The sequence below is a fragment of the Apteryx rowi genome, unplaced genomic scaffold, assembly GCF_003343035.1.
Source record: "Apteryx rowi isolate R43461 unplaced genomic scaffold, aptRow1 scaffold_26, whole genome shotgun sequence".
NCBI lineage: Eukaryota > Metazoa > Chordata > Aves > Apterygiformes > Apterygidae > Apteryx > Apteryx rowi.
Window position 1 is genome coordinate 1,851,566 of NW_020448974.1, and position 12,622 is coordinate 1,864,187.

The 12,622-nt window shown below is 57.2% G+C and overlaps 1 protein-coding gene and 1 long non-coding RNA gene across 5 annotated transcripts in view; one reads left to right on the forward strand and one right to left on the reverse strand.

Annotated features, from left to right (window-relative positions):
• Positions 1-12,622, reverse strand: part of ARSG (arylsulfatase G) — a 60,943-nt gene that overhangs the window by 24,559 nt on the left and 23,762 nt on the right. For 3 of the 4 annotated variants that reach the window (XM_026067481.1, XM_026067480.1, XM_026067482.1), the window contains 5 exons: positions 4,368-5,184; positions 3,986-4,173; positions 2,662-2,709; positions 2,060-2,171; positions 1,650-1,787 (listed from right to left, as the gene is read on the reverse strand). In XM_026067481.1, coding sequence (XP_025923266.1) covers positions 1,650-1,787; positions 2,060-2,171; positions 2,662-2,709; positions 3,986-4,173; positions 4,368-4,588 — 707 coding nt within the window. In that variant the 5' untranslated portion in view covers positions 4,589-5,184. Of the gene's footprint in view, positions 1-1,649; positions 1,788-2,059; positions 2,172-2,661; positions 2,710-3,985; positions 4,174-4,367; positions 5,185-6,979; positions 7,046-12,622 lie in introns of those variants that run through there. The other variant, XM_026067483.1, reaches the window with a different exon arrangement.
• LOC112966912 lies at positions 7,731-11,529 on the forward strand. Its single transcript, XR_003253788.1, has 2 exons — positions 7,731-7,948; positions 8,716-11,529. It is a non-coding gene; the product is annotated as an uncharacterized LOC112966912 (long non-coding RNA).

The following is a 12,622-nucleotide window of genomic DNA, read 5'->3' on the forward strand; positions in this document are numbered from 1 at the left end:
ATAATAGGGATTAGAATTACGAAACATGACAGGGAGCCCATCAGCAGAGATTTCATCTCCACAGCTCAGAAAAGGTGTTTCATTCATTTGGAAACTACAAGCCTGGATTCCTGATTTTCCTATAAGGCCCAGAGAAAATGGACCTTAAGGCCCAGTGCTCCAGTTACTATCCCCAAGCATTTTATTCTGCTCAGATTTCTCCAGAGTGGCTAGGACCGAGGAACCAACGTCCAGTCCCATTTTGGAAGCCAAAGTGTGCATTGCCCTACAGCTGGGCAGTGATTACATCAGGGAGGGGAAGTCACGTTAGTTAATTAATTCCTACATTTCACCTCAAGGCATCTTTCTGCTCCACACTCTGCAATATCCAAACACCTCTTTCACCCAAGAGACCATAGCATGCGCTCTCTTGTGTGGCCACCAGCAACCAGCACCACCTTGTTTGTAAAAAATGCTTCACGGCATCACATAGTGGGGAATGATGAGAAGGGGCAGTCTGCCCACGCTGGTTGCTGGGTGATGTTTTTTTGCTCCTCTGGGAGAACCTCTGAACTGAGAGCAGCAGGGCAAAATGCTGCCCCTAATGACATCTTTGCCTGCCTCTGAAACATCAGAAATTGCTGGGCCAGGGAAAAGCACGGCAAAGACTGCTCCAAATCTGATGATTCTGCCAGGCCTAGTCTGGAACCATTAAAATAAATAAAAGAGAAGATTAGGCACCAGAATAAGAGTCTCATGCCCAAATTCCTAGTTCTGTCCCAGCCTTTGTAGGATACCAGACCACTGAAAATGCTTTTGCACCCATGAATTAGTTAGCTAACTAACCATCTGCAGAAAACATCTATTCCCATGGGCAGCGGCACCTCTTCCACCTGGGCTTCTGGTTTGTTCCCCCCTTCGACGCAGCAAGAGAGAGCAAAGTCTGCACTCTGTTCCTGCCACCTGGGATCTCATGGCACTTCTGACTAAACTCCCTGTCGTTCTGCGAGAGAGGCACAGTACAAGCCAGCATACACAGAGATCAAAAGCTTTGACCTTTCTAGTAAATTGTATTTATAAACGCACATGATCCCTTTACAGGAGATGTATTGAAGGCCAAAGCACTTTCAGGGTAATCCTGCAGAACATCAATGAAATCCTAGGTGGCTGCTCCCTCTTACAGCGGGTTCGAGAGCAGAACTGTTGAAATTTCCTCTCCACAGATCTGCTCCCTGGGAATCATTAGAGAAAATCTGCTCACCCCGGCAGCACACAAATGCGGCACTTCTTAGAGCTCGATTCCTCGTACGTGTGCGCAGCTTTCAGCTAGCGCTGGTTTGCTTTATTAGCTCTGCAGTATCAACATCGCAGTGGGATGGCCACAGCCAGAGCATTGTCAGCTAAGACCCAGCTGCCAAATTCAGCTCTCAAATGCAGCAGAGCTCAGGGAAAAAAAAAACAGGCTTGGCAGGGAACACCCATGAAACACCTACTGCTCTCCAGCCCATGGAAAGCACCCCAGAGTCACCATTTCTCTTGGGCTAGCAACCTACCAGCAACATCCACATCTTGCTCCCCTATAATGACCAGAAAACGCTTGCAGTGACTCCCCAAACTCCCCTGGCCAAGGGCTGGGCACTGGGGACCGGGCTGGTGCGCAGCAGCCTTACCTGGCACGCTGGATGAACTGCAATGCTTTTTCCATGTACTGTGCCGTCAGGCTGGTCAGGTTGACGGGCTGCTGGACAATAGTGACGTTTTCAAAGAGAGGAAGAGCCACATCCGTGTAACAGTCTTTTTTCACATAGCTGTCAAGAAGAAATCACAAACCCCGTTAGTCACCGGTACCAGTATGAGCAGACCAGCCCGTCCACCGGCAGCTCATGGGGACGCGACGCAACACGGCCAACCCACCCTTTCTGCCAAGGAAAGCAAATGCCCATAGCAAACGTCTACAGCAAAGCCTTCACCTTCCAGCCCCGACGGCTCTCAGGGCTGGGGATGATTGTGGAAATACCTGCCTTGCAGTCCTGGCATTTAAACCCCCCCGCGCACGGACCCTTCCCCGTGGGAGCCGTACCTGGCTGCTGCGACGTGCCGAGGGCAGGCGGGACATGGCGGGAGGTTGTAGCCCGGGGTGTCCGTGCAGCCCATGTCGTGGCTGTAGGGGATCCCGAAGTAATAGTCAAAACCTGAGGTTCAAACCAGCATGTGAGCGGGGGGTGCGACTGCTGAAAGGAGTTCGGCTCTTCTAAATTGTTTGCACAGTTGGGGTTGCTGAGCATTTTGGCGCGCGGGGAGCAAAGCCTGCTCCAGAGCGAAGCTGCGAGGCCCCACTGCAGGCCACCGCCGTGACCTATCCGGGAGGTCTGCCCAGACACATCCGCCCTGCTCACSTTATAGCTACCTGACAGTTCACCAACACCTCATCTTTGTTTTCACTTCCCTGCAATGTTTCCCCGGCAGCCTGTTCCTTTCAGAAACCACCTCACTGAAGGCATGGGGTTAGCACAACCCATCAGGAGCTACAAAGCAGAAGCCCTCAATATTGGCTTAAACGCCAGAAACATCCCCTTTTCCACCTCCGCTGCCAGGAGTGGCACCCCGCTCCGCAAATCATCCCCCAGGAGCCCTGCAACGATCAGTCTGTGACCGGCTCGGAGGAGAGAGGGAAATCCTTACCGCGGAAGTTGGGGTGATAGCGGCCATGGTGTCCCAGGTGCCATTTGCCTGCAGAGAAGCCATAAAAAATCTTTTCAGAGATTAACTTGGCTATGGACTTTGCAGTTAGCAGTGATTACACACAGGGCACAGGGCGGGAAGCTTTAATCTAGCAACAAAAAGGCTACTTGTTTTTGCTGGCCTGATTTCTAGAATGCAGCTTTGCAGAAACCCAGAAAAAACGCTGAAGGTATCTGGTGTCTGAGCAAATCAACTGTCTGAAGCCTTAAAAGGCTCTTTCACACATTCAGTGGTGGAGGAGAGGACTTTCCAACCAGTTCTAAACAACCGGCTTCATCCTCCCAGCTCCAGCACACGATGGTGTCCTGATCCTTGCTCGCACCAAGAATGCTGATATGAGAGAGAACAGCAAAAACTAACCAGGCAAAGAGAAGCTGAGGGCTCCTGTGCCGCCCTGGCTCGGGGCACCCTATTCTCGCGYGCCCCTGCTTGGCACAGCTGTTCAAGAAGGATCTTCCAAGCAGACCAAACGTCAGCTCCTGCTCCGCTCTCGGAGCTTTGCAAAGTTCAGTAGGTCAAAAAGCCAGAAAAGGCTTAGCTCCACGTCAGTTTGCAAGCCAAATACCCCTCAAAGTCAAGGCAGAGCTTTGCGCTGCAAGTGAGCGTTGGCCCATGGCCACGGATGCATTTCACTAACTGAATTTCCTGGTTTCTGCGACTCTCTCATCCCAATTTGACGGTTGGAATGGGAATTCACATTTCACTCCGTTATCCGCAGGTGACTGGGAAGTCGGTACGACAATCCCTTATCTACAGGAGGGCACCCACAAGTCACGGACACCGACCAGCGCGGCATCACACCCCAAACCAGCACTGAGCGTGTCAAAACCAGCGTGGGATGTGTGAGGACAGAGCTATTCTGCACAGTCATGTTTTCTGCCGAAAACCGAGCGTATTCATTTCCAAGGTTATGCAACTAGAGCTTCAGTTTAAAATTGGAGCAGACCCAAATTTCAGGCTGTGTTTTATGCTTGAATATTACTTTTTTTGATAAATTATTTGTGTGTGCAATTGCAAACAGAGAGAAGGAAGTGTAAAACCTCTCACACTCGATCCTTTAAATTCCCCATTAGTTGTCACTTGAGCTTCAAGCTGGGGACGAGTGCTGGGAGTCCGTTTTCCCCTTCCTTCAGGTGGAGCATTTGACCTACCTACCTTCGCTGTCTCCATCACAAGGCAGAGACAGGGGCAGCTTCGTCCCACCAGCCACCAACACCCATCCCAACCCACGCAACGGAAGCGCCTTGGGCAAGGCCAGAGTTACCTATAGCCCCCGTGCTGTACCCAGCCTCCTGCAGGACCTCAGCCAACGTAGTCTCGTTCAGGGGGAGGCCACCGAGCGAGGTGAYGGCGAAGTTGCGGGTCACCCCGTTGCGAGCGCCGAGCCGTCCGGTGAGCAGAGAGGCGCGAGACGGGGAGCACGTGGACGCGGCCGAGTGGAAGTCCACGAATCTGGAAAACACGGGACCCCTCGCTTGCAAGACGCGGCGGCAGGCTGCGGCAGCCGGCCCTTGCGCCCGAGCCGGGCGCGGGAGGGCCCACGGCGGGTATCTGCAAACGCCGCTTCGCCCTGCCGCCCGCCGCACGGGGACCCCAGCGGCTGCGACGGGGACGCCCGCAAAGAGACGGGCCGCTCAGACGCTTACCTCGTGCCTTGCTCAGCCAGCTCGTCCAAATTCGGGGTGTCCTTCGTCGCTGCCCAGTTGGCCCCGATGTCCCCCCATCCCAGGTCGTCCGCCAGGACGATAATGAAATTTGGCTTCCAAGGAGCGGCTCCCCTCGGCGCGGGGAGCTCGGCGCGGCCGCAGAGGAGCCCGGCCAGCGCGGCGGCGAGCACCGGCAGCGCTGCCGGGGAAAGGGCCCGCATGGTGCCCGGAGAGCCCCTTCCCGCGAGCGCGGCTACCTCGGCTGCGGGCAGCCCGGGTGCGCTGCGGCGCACGCTGAGCCCGGGCGCTTTAGCAGAGGAGCGAGTTTCCCACCTTTAAGTGGTCCTCGGGGGACAGGCTGTGGGCCAGCAGGCCCCTAATTTGATCACCTGGCTACCAGCCGAGCTATAATCCTCCGTCTTTTGCACTCCCAGACACAGCTGGAATTCCTAAAATCAGGGCTTGCAGAGGCGTTACTGCTAGAAGTCAGAAATATCGTTTGAAGTCACTGTCACTCTACTTTTAACTTTCTTTTTTTCCTTCCTGGTAAATACCTAATTAAACACAAAACCCAGACAATATTTTTTTCCTTCAGGAGCGCGCTGCTTGATTTTCTCGAGCAGCTCCTTTACGCTTGCTGCAGCCTGGATGACATCCACATTTCACAAACGACTCTTTCCGTGCAGAGTTTAAAGTACTGATCTTTGCAGCAGGTCTCACTCTTCTGACGTGCTGTTGTCCGTCCCTTCCACAGGATAAACAAGGTTGTGGTGCTGAGCGTCCGACTGCCCTTYGGGGGGGATCACTATGAGTCCTCCTGCACAAGAAAAACAAGGAGCAATTAGCACCTGAAGGAGCTCTTTTGGCCCCCAGCATGGGCAAGAACTGTTTATCCAGATGCCGAGACTTTGCCTTTGAAGTTGCACTTTTGCTGTCAGGCTCAGGATTGCTCAACTGATGACCACTTCAATGCATGGAAACAACTAGTGCCTCTTTCCTGCAATCGTCGCATGAATTCTGGCCACTTCACGCAGAGCAGCCTGACTTCCTCTTCTGCAATGGTTATTCTCAGCAGCCCTGGGAAGATCGCTTCACCCAGATTCGCAAAGTGCTCTTACATCTGACTTTTAAGCCCCACCAGGTTACGCAGTATTGCTGACATCTGCTAGAGGGGGGAAAACATGCACAGGCTTTCCTTCATTTTTCACAGTTTACAAGGAGCTTGTTTAGTTCCCAAAGCTCATTTTTCAAATTCCGTTTTTCCTGCACTGCCCCATTCATGCTCGCGGGTGAGAAGAGGCACACCGCTGCTCGCGCCAAGTCGCAGCCCAGCTAGTGACAGCCCCGCTGCCGTCCGCGGGACGGCTGCCAGAAAGCTGCTTCCTCGCAGTAAGAACGCAGAAATCTAGGCAAACGGGGAATGCAATTAAGCCCAGGAGTATTTGGGTTAACAGGACCGAGCATTCTGCCACGCTGCTGTGCGGCCTCTGAAATCAGGGGGTTTGCAGGGCTCTTTAGGGCAGCACTTGGTCCCAGGTGGCTCAAAGGCAGCGACAAGAGAGCAAAAACCCTGAAGATTAATGACATAGGAGGGAAATGCAATATCTTAAGTAGAAAATTAAGGCCAAACCGAGACGAATCTGCTGAGATCTGTCAAAAACAAGCTGAGAGAAAGGAGCATAGTGCCACTGCTGGGGAAGGCGCGGACCCTCTGCCGGCTCCGCGCTCCATCCGCAAGGACRGGGCGGGCGACCGCGGGGGCGAAGCGCGCGCGGGCCAGCGGCGTCCAGCTAGGACCAGTATTATGACAGATGTTTCCAGTTGTGTATCAGCGACCTTGGGGAAGGAATGTGCAGCTGAGGACACAACTCTTGTGGGTCAGTCAACACAGCCGGGGAGGACGACATCCAGAACGACCCAGATAAACCAGGAGGGGTGAGTCAATAAATGAGTAACCCAACATAAAAGAGGACGACGAGATACAAGGAGGCAGGAGAGGAAATACAGTGAGCCCCATCTGTAGGCCGAGAATTTTGTAGCCGGCAAAACAAATTATTCATAGGCTTCATTATTCAGATATTCAGGAATATAACTCAATTAATAATTCACAGCCCAGAGCTCTAATTTATAAACTTTCATCTGGGGATCTCGAAGCTTTCTGCATGAATTAACGGGGGGCGAGAGGCAGTCCTGCAGCCGGATACGCCGACCGGGGAGAGGGCTGCACCGCCTCGGCAAAGCGCTCTCGAGTCCCATGTTGTGCCCTCACCGCAGAACCACAGCTAATCCCCCACGCACTGAGCTGCAGAACAACAAGAAGAACCTAGATCAGGTACGTGGACATGTTTGACCAGAGCTAGATCGCCTTTATTTTCCCACAAAAAAATTCCCTTTGCGATTTCTTTGGAAATGCCTTGGGATTTCGTCAGGGGAAAGGCTCTGAAAGCAGGAGCACCCCTTCCTTCTCGCCCTGCTTCCCCGAGGGCAGAGAGGCCTCCCAAAGGTCCAAGAGGTGCCCAGAAGGTCTAATGCACCCCTGCAGAGCCCGAGCTCCGCTGGGCCGACCTCGACACGGACTCGACCACTGGCTGCACACGAACAGCCGGATTTACCTGAGCACAGCCAAGAGCGGACCTCGGCCCATCTCTGCAGGAGGGCTGAAGACCACGGAAAGGAAAAGGATGCTCCCGTTCGCCCAGGTCCGGTGCGCGGAGCAGACACGGCAGCGCAGCACGGGAGAAACTCATCCCGATGCCGCTGGCGAAACGCCCGTCCACCGCGCGGTGGCCCTGCCGCCTGCTCGGGATCCCAGCCGGCGGAGGCGAACACGGCCGCCTGGAGGATTTTACAGCCTCTTTTTAAACTAAAGTGAGAAACGGAGTCATATTGCAACTGCCCTCTGCCATCGTAGGCTGGTTTTAGGATTCGCCTCCCCCTTGGACGCGACGCCCCTCCTGGAGAGGACCGTCCCCAAAGGGGACCGAAACCCGAGGGGGACTGAAGCAGTACAGCAGTTTGCAGGGAGCCGTCAAAAGGGACTTCGGGCCAGAACCGGCAGAGAAAAACTGCGCTGCTGTTCGGCTCTAGCCCACGGACGAGAACGGTCGGACGAAGAGCACAAAACCGTGGCCTCCACGGGCCCCGGGGATGCAAATTGAGTCCATGCGCTCGCCGTTTAAAATGGACAGGCAAGGTTACATGTTTTTTAATGTCAATATGAAAAATAAACACCCTGCTGCTTGGAGCCCGCCTGCTAGCCAAAGGGCTCCGGGTTCGCCCRGCGAGGCGCATCTGGCAGGCGTGATACAGCCCAGGAACCGCCGGCCGCACCTCGCCTGCGCCCAGATATCGGAGACGCAGCCTTGCCTCTCCGGTGTCTTTGGCAGGGCTCTCCGCTCGCCTGGGGAGGCGCGCAGCTACAGCACGGCTAGCAAAAGCAATCCAACCCGTTTGCAAAGGACACGCTCTTCCCTCTAATTTACAGGGGAAAGTCAGCCGGGGCCTGAATTTATGCATTAGGGTCGGACAAAACTTCTTGATCTTTGATCCTCAGAAGGCGTTTGAGGGAGACGTGGAGGAAGGTGCGTGGAAACGGGGCCGGGCCGGCACAGCGCGCACGTCTCGCCTCCCCACTCCAGGGTTATCTCCCTAATCAGCAGCAGGTCCAAACTCCGGCGAAGCGCGCGGGGATGCCCATTAGCAYCAGCTGCAGCGCGCCGTAGGCGCAGGCCCTGGGGTATCCGCCTAAAGGCGCTGCCCGACATCCGGAGTTTCCCGAGGAACTGGCAGTTCTGCTCGGGGCCGGATGGACGGACGGGGAAGCGTCGTGCCTCGGGGACTCCCTGCCGTGGCAGAGTCACGCTCACGCGCTGCCGAGCTCGAGCTCGGCACCGTCCCGCCGGGCGCCCGGAGGCCGCACGCGCTGCCGGGCGCTTTCGCCAAACACGAGACCCTGCGCCGGGGTCCGAGGGCTCCCCGCAGCACGGGGACAGGGGGCCACGGCCCTGACCCCCCCCGCCTGTACCCCCCGCCTCACCCCGCGCCCTCGCCCGCATCCCTTGGCGGAGGCTCCCCTCCACGCCGAAACGTCGCCGGAACAGCAAACCCGAGAGGGACGGAGGAGGGAGCTGAAGCGCCATCTGCACCTCTTTTAGCTTTCATTTTTTACAGAAAATCTGACTCCGAAGAGGTTCCCCCGGCTGACTTTGGCGAGAGCGTGCTTGTTGCCACTGGTGCCTCTCCCCGCGCTCAGCAGCCGGCAGCAGGACACGCTGCATTCAGCGCTCCAGCTGCATTAGCTACTTATGCATAATTATATACACGAATTAAGGCCTCCTCTACCCTCCAGATAAACTGCACCCGCGCTGCACTCCTTTAAACGCGGCTGCAAGCTGCAACGGCTCTCCGAATTCAGCGTGACGCTGGAGATTATTCAGCTGCTCCTCGGACCAGGGACTTTGTACCAGGGAATAATCAGTGCAGGTAAAAGTAGGTGTTTTTATGAAGTCAGATAATGTGGTTCGAAGAATGACAAGGGATAAGTCAAAACCGGAGAAACCAGTTCAGAAAAGCCCCGCAGCCTCTCCCCGGCCTGGTTTGCTCAAAACGGGCAGAATACGGCAAGGTAGCGCTGGGGCTGGCCTGCGGGACGGGGACCGGAGGATGCCCGCTCCGCTCGGGGATGCCCCCGCCGCCCTCGCCCGCCCGCCCGGCACCCCAGCTTGCCCGCCCGGTGCTCAGCCTCTCTGCCACGGATTTATCACACATTAACCAGAAGTTTACAAATCTTGGGGCCAGCCCGCTCATTTTCACATTTTTCACATTCTTTCGCATTTTCACGCCTGTCTGGAGAACAAAGCCGCGGCCGGAGCCCAGGAACCTGCCGCGCTTTGAAGTCTCCCGGGCCAGGGCGGCTGGGACGAGCGGCCGCGAGCGGCTCCCAGCGCCTGGCGTCCGGTCCCCTCCGATCTCCCAAAACCTCTCCAGCAACCCACCGAAAGCCCAGGCAGATATCCAGGCCATGAAAAGCAGGGAGACAGGACGCAGCAGGAGCCCAGAAACTCAAGACCGTCTCCAGGGCTCCGGCAGCTGCAAGGCTCCCGGACCCACGGCGCGTGCCGGGGCTTCGCCGCCGACCGCAGGGCACCGCACGCCGCCCTGGCCGCCTAAATTAACCATGCCCGGATTTTATTTCCGACTGGAGCACGGCAAAGGGCGGCAGATGCCGTGCGAGTGGTTTCTGTGGAGAGCAGAGCGCAGGTTCTGCTTTTGTCTTGCTCGGCCTCCTCTGTACCAGCAACCTTCCCGGCAAAGCCACGCTCCTGCGAAAACTGCATTCACGATGCTTTGAACAGAGTCAAGAGACTATTCCAGGAAAAGGTTTTCTACCGGAACAGTTTATACTAGTTCTCCTACCAGAATAAGCAGCACTGACAAAAACATATTTTTGCAGATTTGCTAGGATTTCTGCCAGATACTTAGGCAGGAGAATTTTTTTCACCCATCTAACTGCAGGGCCTTTTACAGAAAGCCTTATTCCTGCTAGACAAACTCGAGCAGAATAAACGAACTTGCAGTCCCGGAGCCACCTGAGAGCAGAGAGCAGGGGCTCACGCTCCCTGTTTGCACACCACAACGTTTTCCAGGGGAAATCCGGATCCCCRGCCAACCTGTGCCCGACGGCGCGTTTGCTTTTTGCTACGGTTTGCAGACCCCTTAAACACAGCGCGCGCACCCAGGCTGCGAACGCCACCACGGAGCAAAGCGCTGAACAGGACGATAAGCCGGCGAGGGGGCAGGACGCCTCCCAYGGCCACGCAGCGACCCGCGTGGCAGCCGGTTCCTCCCTCCCGCGGAGCGAGCGGTTTGCAGGGTGGACGACGCTTGCAGACGGCCACARCTCGACCGGCCTCGCGGCGAGCGGCCGCGCACGAGCGTGAGTTCACCCCATCCGTGGCRGCCGGACCAGGCGCCTTCCAGAGGTCCCCTCCAACCCAAACGCCTCCGTGAAGTCTCACCGCACTTGGGAAAAAGCCTTAGAAAGGGCAAAGGGAAAGAAGGAGAAGGTGAAGCAGAGAGACAGATGCAAAGTACTGACAAGAAATACCAACGAGTAAATCTCCTTTGGTTTTTTCGTGCCAAAGATATTTGCATGCTTATTTCTCCCCTGGAGGCACAAACCTCTTGTTGTCCCATAACCACTTGCACTGCAGCTGCCGGGAAGAACTACAACCTGGGGAGGGCAACCGATCCGCAAGGAAAAGCTTGTCTAACGGCACAGCGGCTCTCTTTGGCCAGACGAGGCGGTCACCATTTTTCCATACCCAAAAGAATGGAAATACAAAAATAAAAATACAAGAAGTCACAGGAAAGGGATTTCCCCGTGCGATGGGAAAATACGAGCCTCCCTAATGCCATGCACGGTCCTCCTCCATCCCCATCGGCCCAGATGGGTGCTCGGACTGTGATTTATTAGGATGGGACTGCAAGCAACCTCGCAGGACGTAGCTCACATCCGTAGGTAGCTTCCCCGGGAGGCCAGGAAGGAGCGGAGGAAGGCTGCCGTGGGCAGAGGGCCGCGGGCCGCCCCGGGGGGTGCGCGGGAACTCCCCCGCCCCGCGTTGCAGTTTCCAGGCAGATGTCTCCAGCGGGAAGGAACTGCAGCTAATGAGTCAGCCCGAAGCCTCAGCTCCGAAGAAACGGTGACGAGCTGCTCGCCCAAGTCAGCAGACRTCTGAGCAGACCTGCCACGAGCAGCCAGCGGGAGCTTGCTCGAAGTTCCCRAGCGGAACAATAGAGCATTTGCCCAATTTGTCAGAGATTTACAGGAATTGTGCCCAAGCTGCCCACTAAACTTACCTGTAAGGCCCCCACTAGCTTTTCCCAGGAATGAAAAAAAGGACCAGGAAGGGATCACGCAAGGAGCCGTCACCCTGCGCCGCCCTCGCCGAGGGGGCTGGAACCGAACGAGCCCTTTAACTTCACTAACTCCAGTAATTTTGGGGGTGTAAAGTAAAACCACCAGGTTCCACTTTAACCCTGCGAACTGCCCCCGGCTCCTTGGCCGGCACAGCGGTAACGCAGATTGCCGATGGCAAGCCGGATCCGGTTCTATTCCCTGCGCCAAGCTGAACAAAATACTATTATTTATGGGCAAAAGTCACTCGCTCACAAGCCGGAATTAATGGCGCAAGGCCCCGAAASCTTCCCGACATCTCCGCRCCGCRTCCGCGTGCCAAGGCAGGGGATGCCGACGGCAGCGGGGAGCGGCTGCCCGTCCCTGCGGCGCTCAAGCTGCCGCCGCCTCCCCGGCTGCCCACCACGGCTGGCGCCGACACCTCGGCTCCACACTCCCTGCGGAGCCTCCCGGTGACTCCGTGCCTCGGCCCGCAGCGGCACCCTGGGCTGCCCGACCCCCCCGGGGGCTCCCTGCAGGGCCATGCGGGACCATCCCGGGGGTTTCCCCACGGATGCCTGGAGCCCGCTACCTCCACAGCCATGCAGGACCATTCCCATAGGGTTTCCCTGCAGATGCCCCGATCCTGCTGCAATTGCAGCCATGCGGGACCGTTCCCACGGGGTTTCCCCATGGATGCCCTGAGCCCACTGCATCCGTGGCCGTGCCCCGACGCCCAGCGCGCAGGCGGCTCCCCTCCACCCCGAGGATGAGGCGGCACGGTGCACTGCCTCGTGYGCTCGGCGACTGACTGGCAAATCACTGTTTTTAAGCGTCCTGCATAAACATTTCCCCCCTTTTCCTCATTGTTAGGAGCGCTCCGCGGGCTCCCAGCCCGGCCGTAACCTGAGCCGCGGCACGGAGCGAGGCAGGAGCRCTCCCGAGCCCACAGACACGACGGTCCCGTGACCGCCCGGGCTCCGGCGGGCCAGAGCGCTGCGCCCTGTCCGAGCGGCCGCGGCCCGGTCCCGCTCGCCGTGCCGAGYGCCAGCCGGTCACTGCTCCGCTCCGCTCCCTGCCACACGCCCGGCGAGGATGCTCCCTGTGTTGCGCCGGGCGCTCGGGGCGAAGCGGGGCGCAGATGTTCCCGCTGCTGCCCGCGCGCGGGGCCTGCAGACGCGTCTTCTGCTGACACCCCGACTTGTACGATCTCGCCCCTTTTCCGCCCCTTTTCCGCCGGGAGAGCGAAGGCGTCTCTGCAGACAAAGGGATGCAAAACTTTGCCGCGCAAACGCCAACGGGGCAGGGCCCCAAAACGCCCCCCCCAACCTGCCCGCGCCGCCGGCTGCCCCCGCTCCCG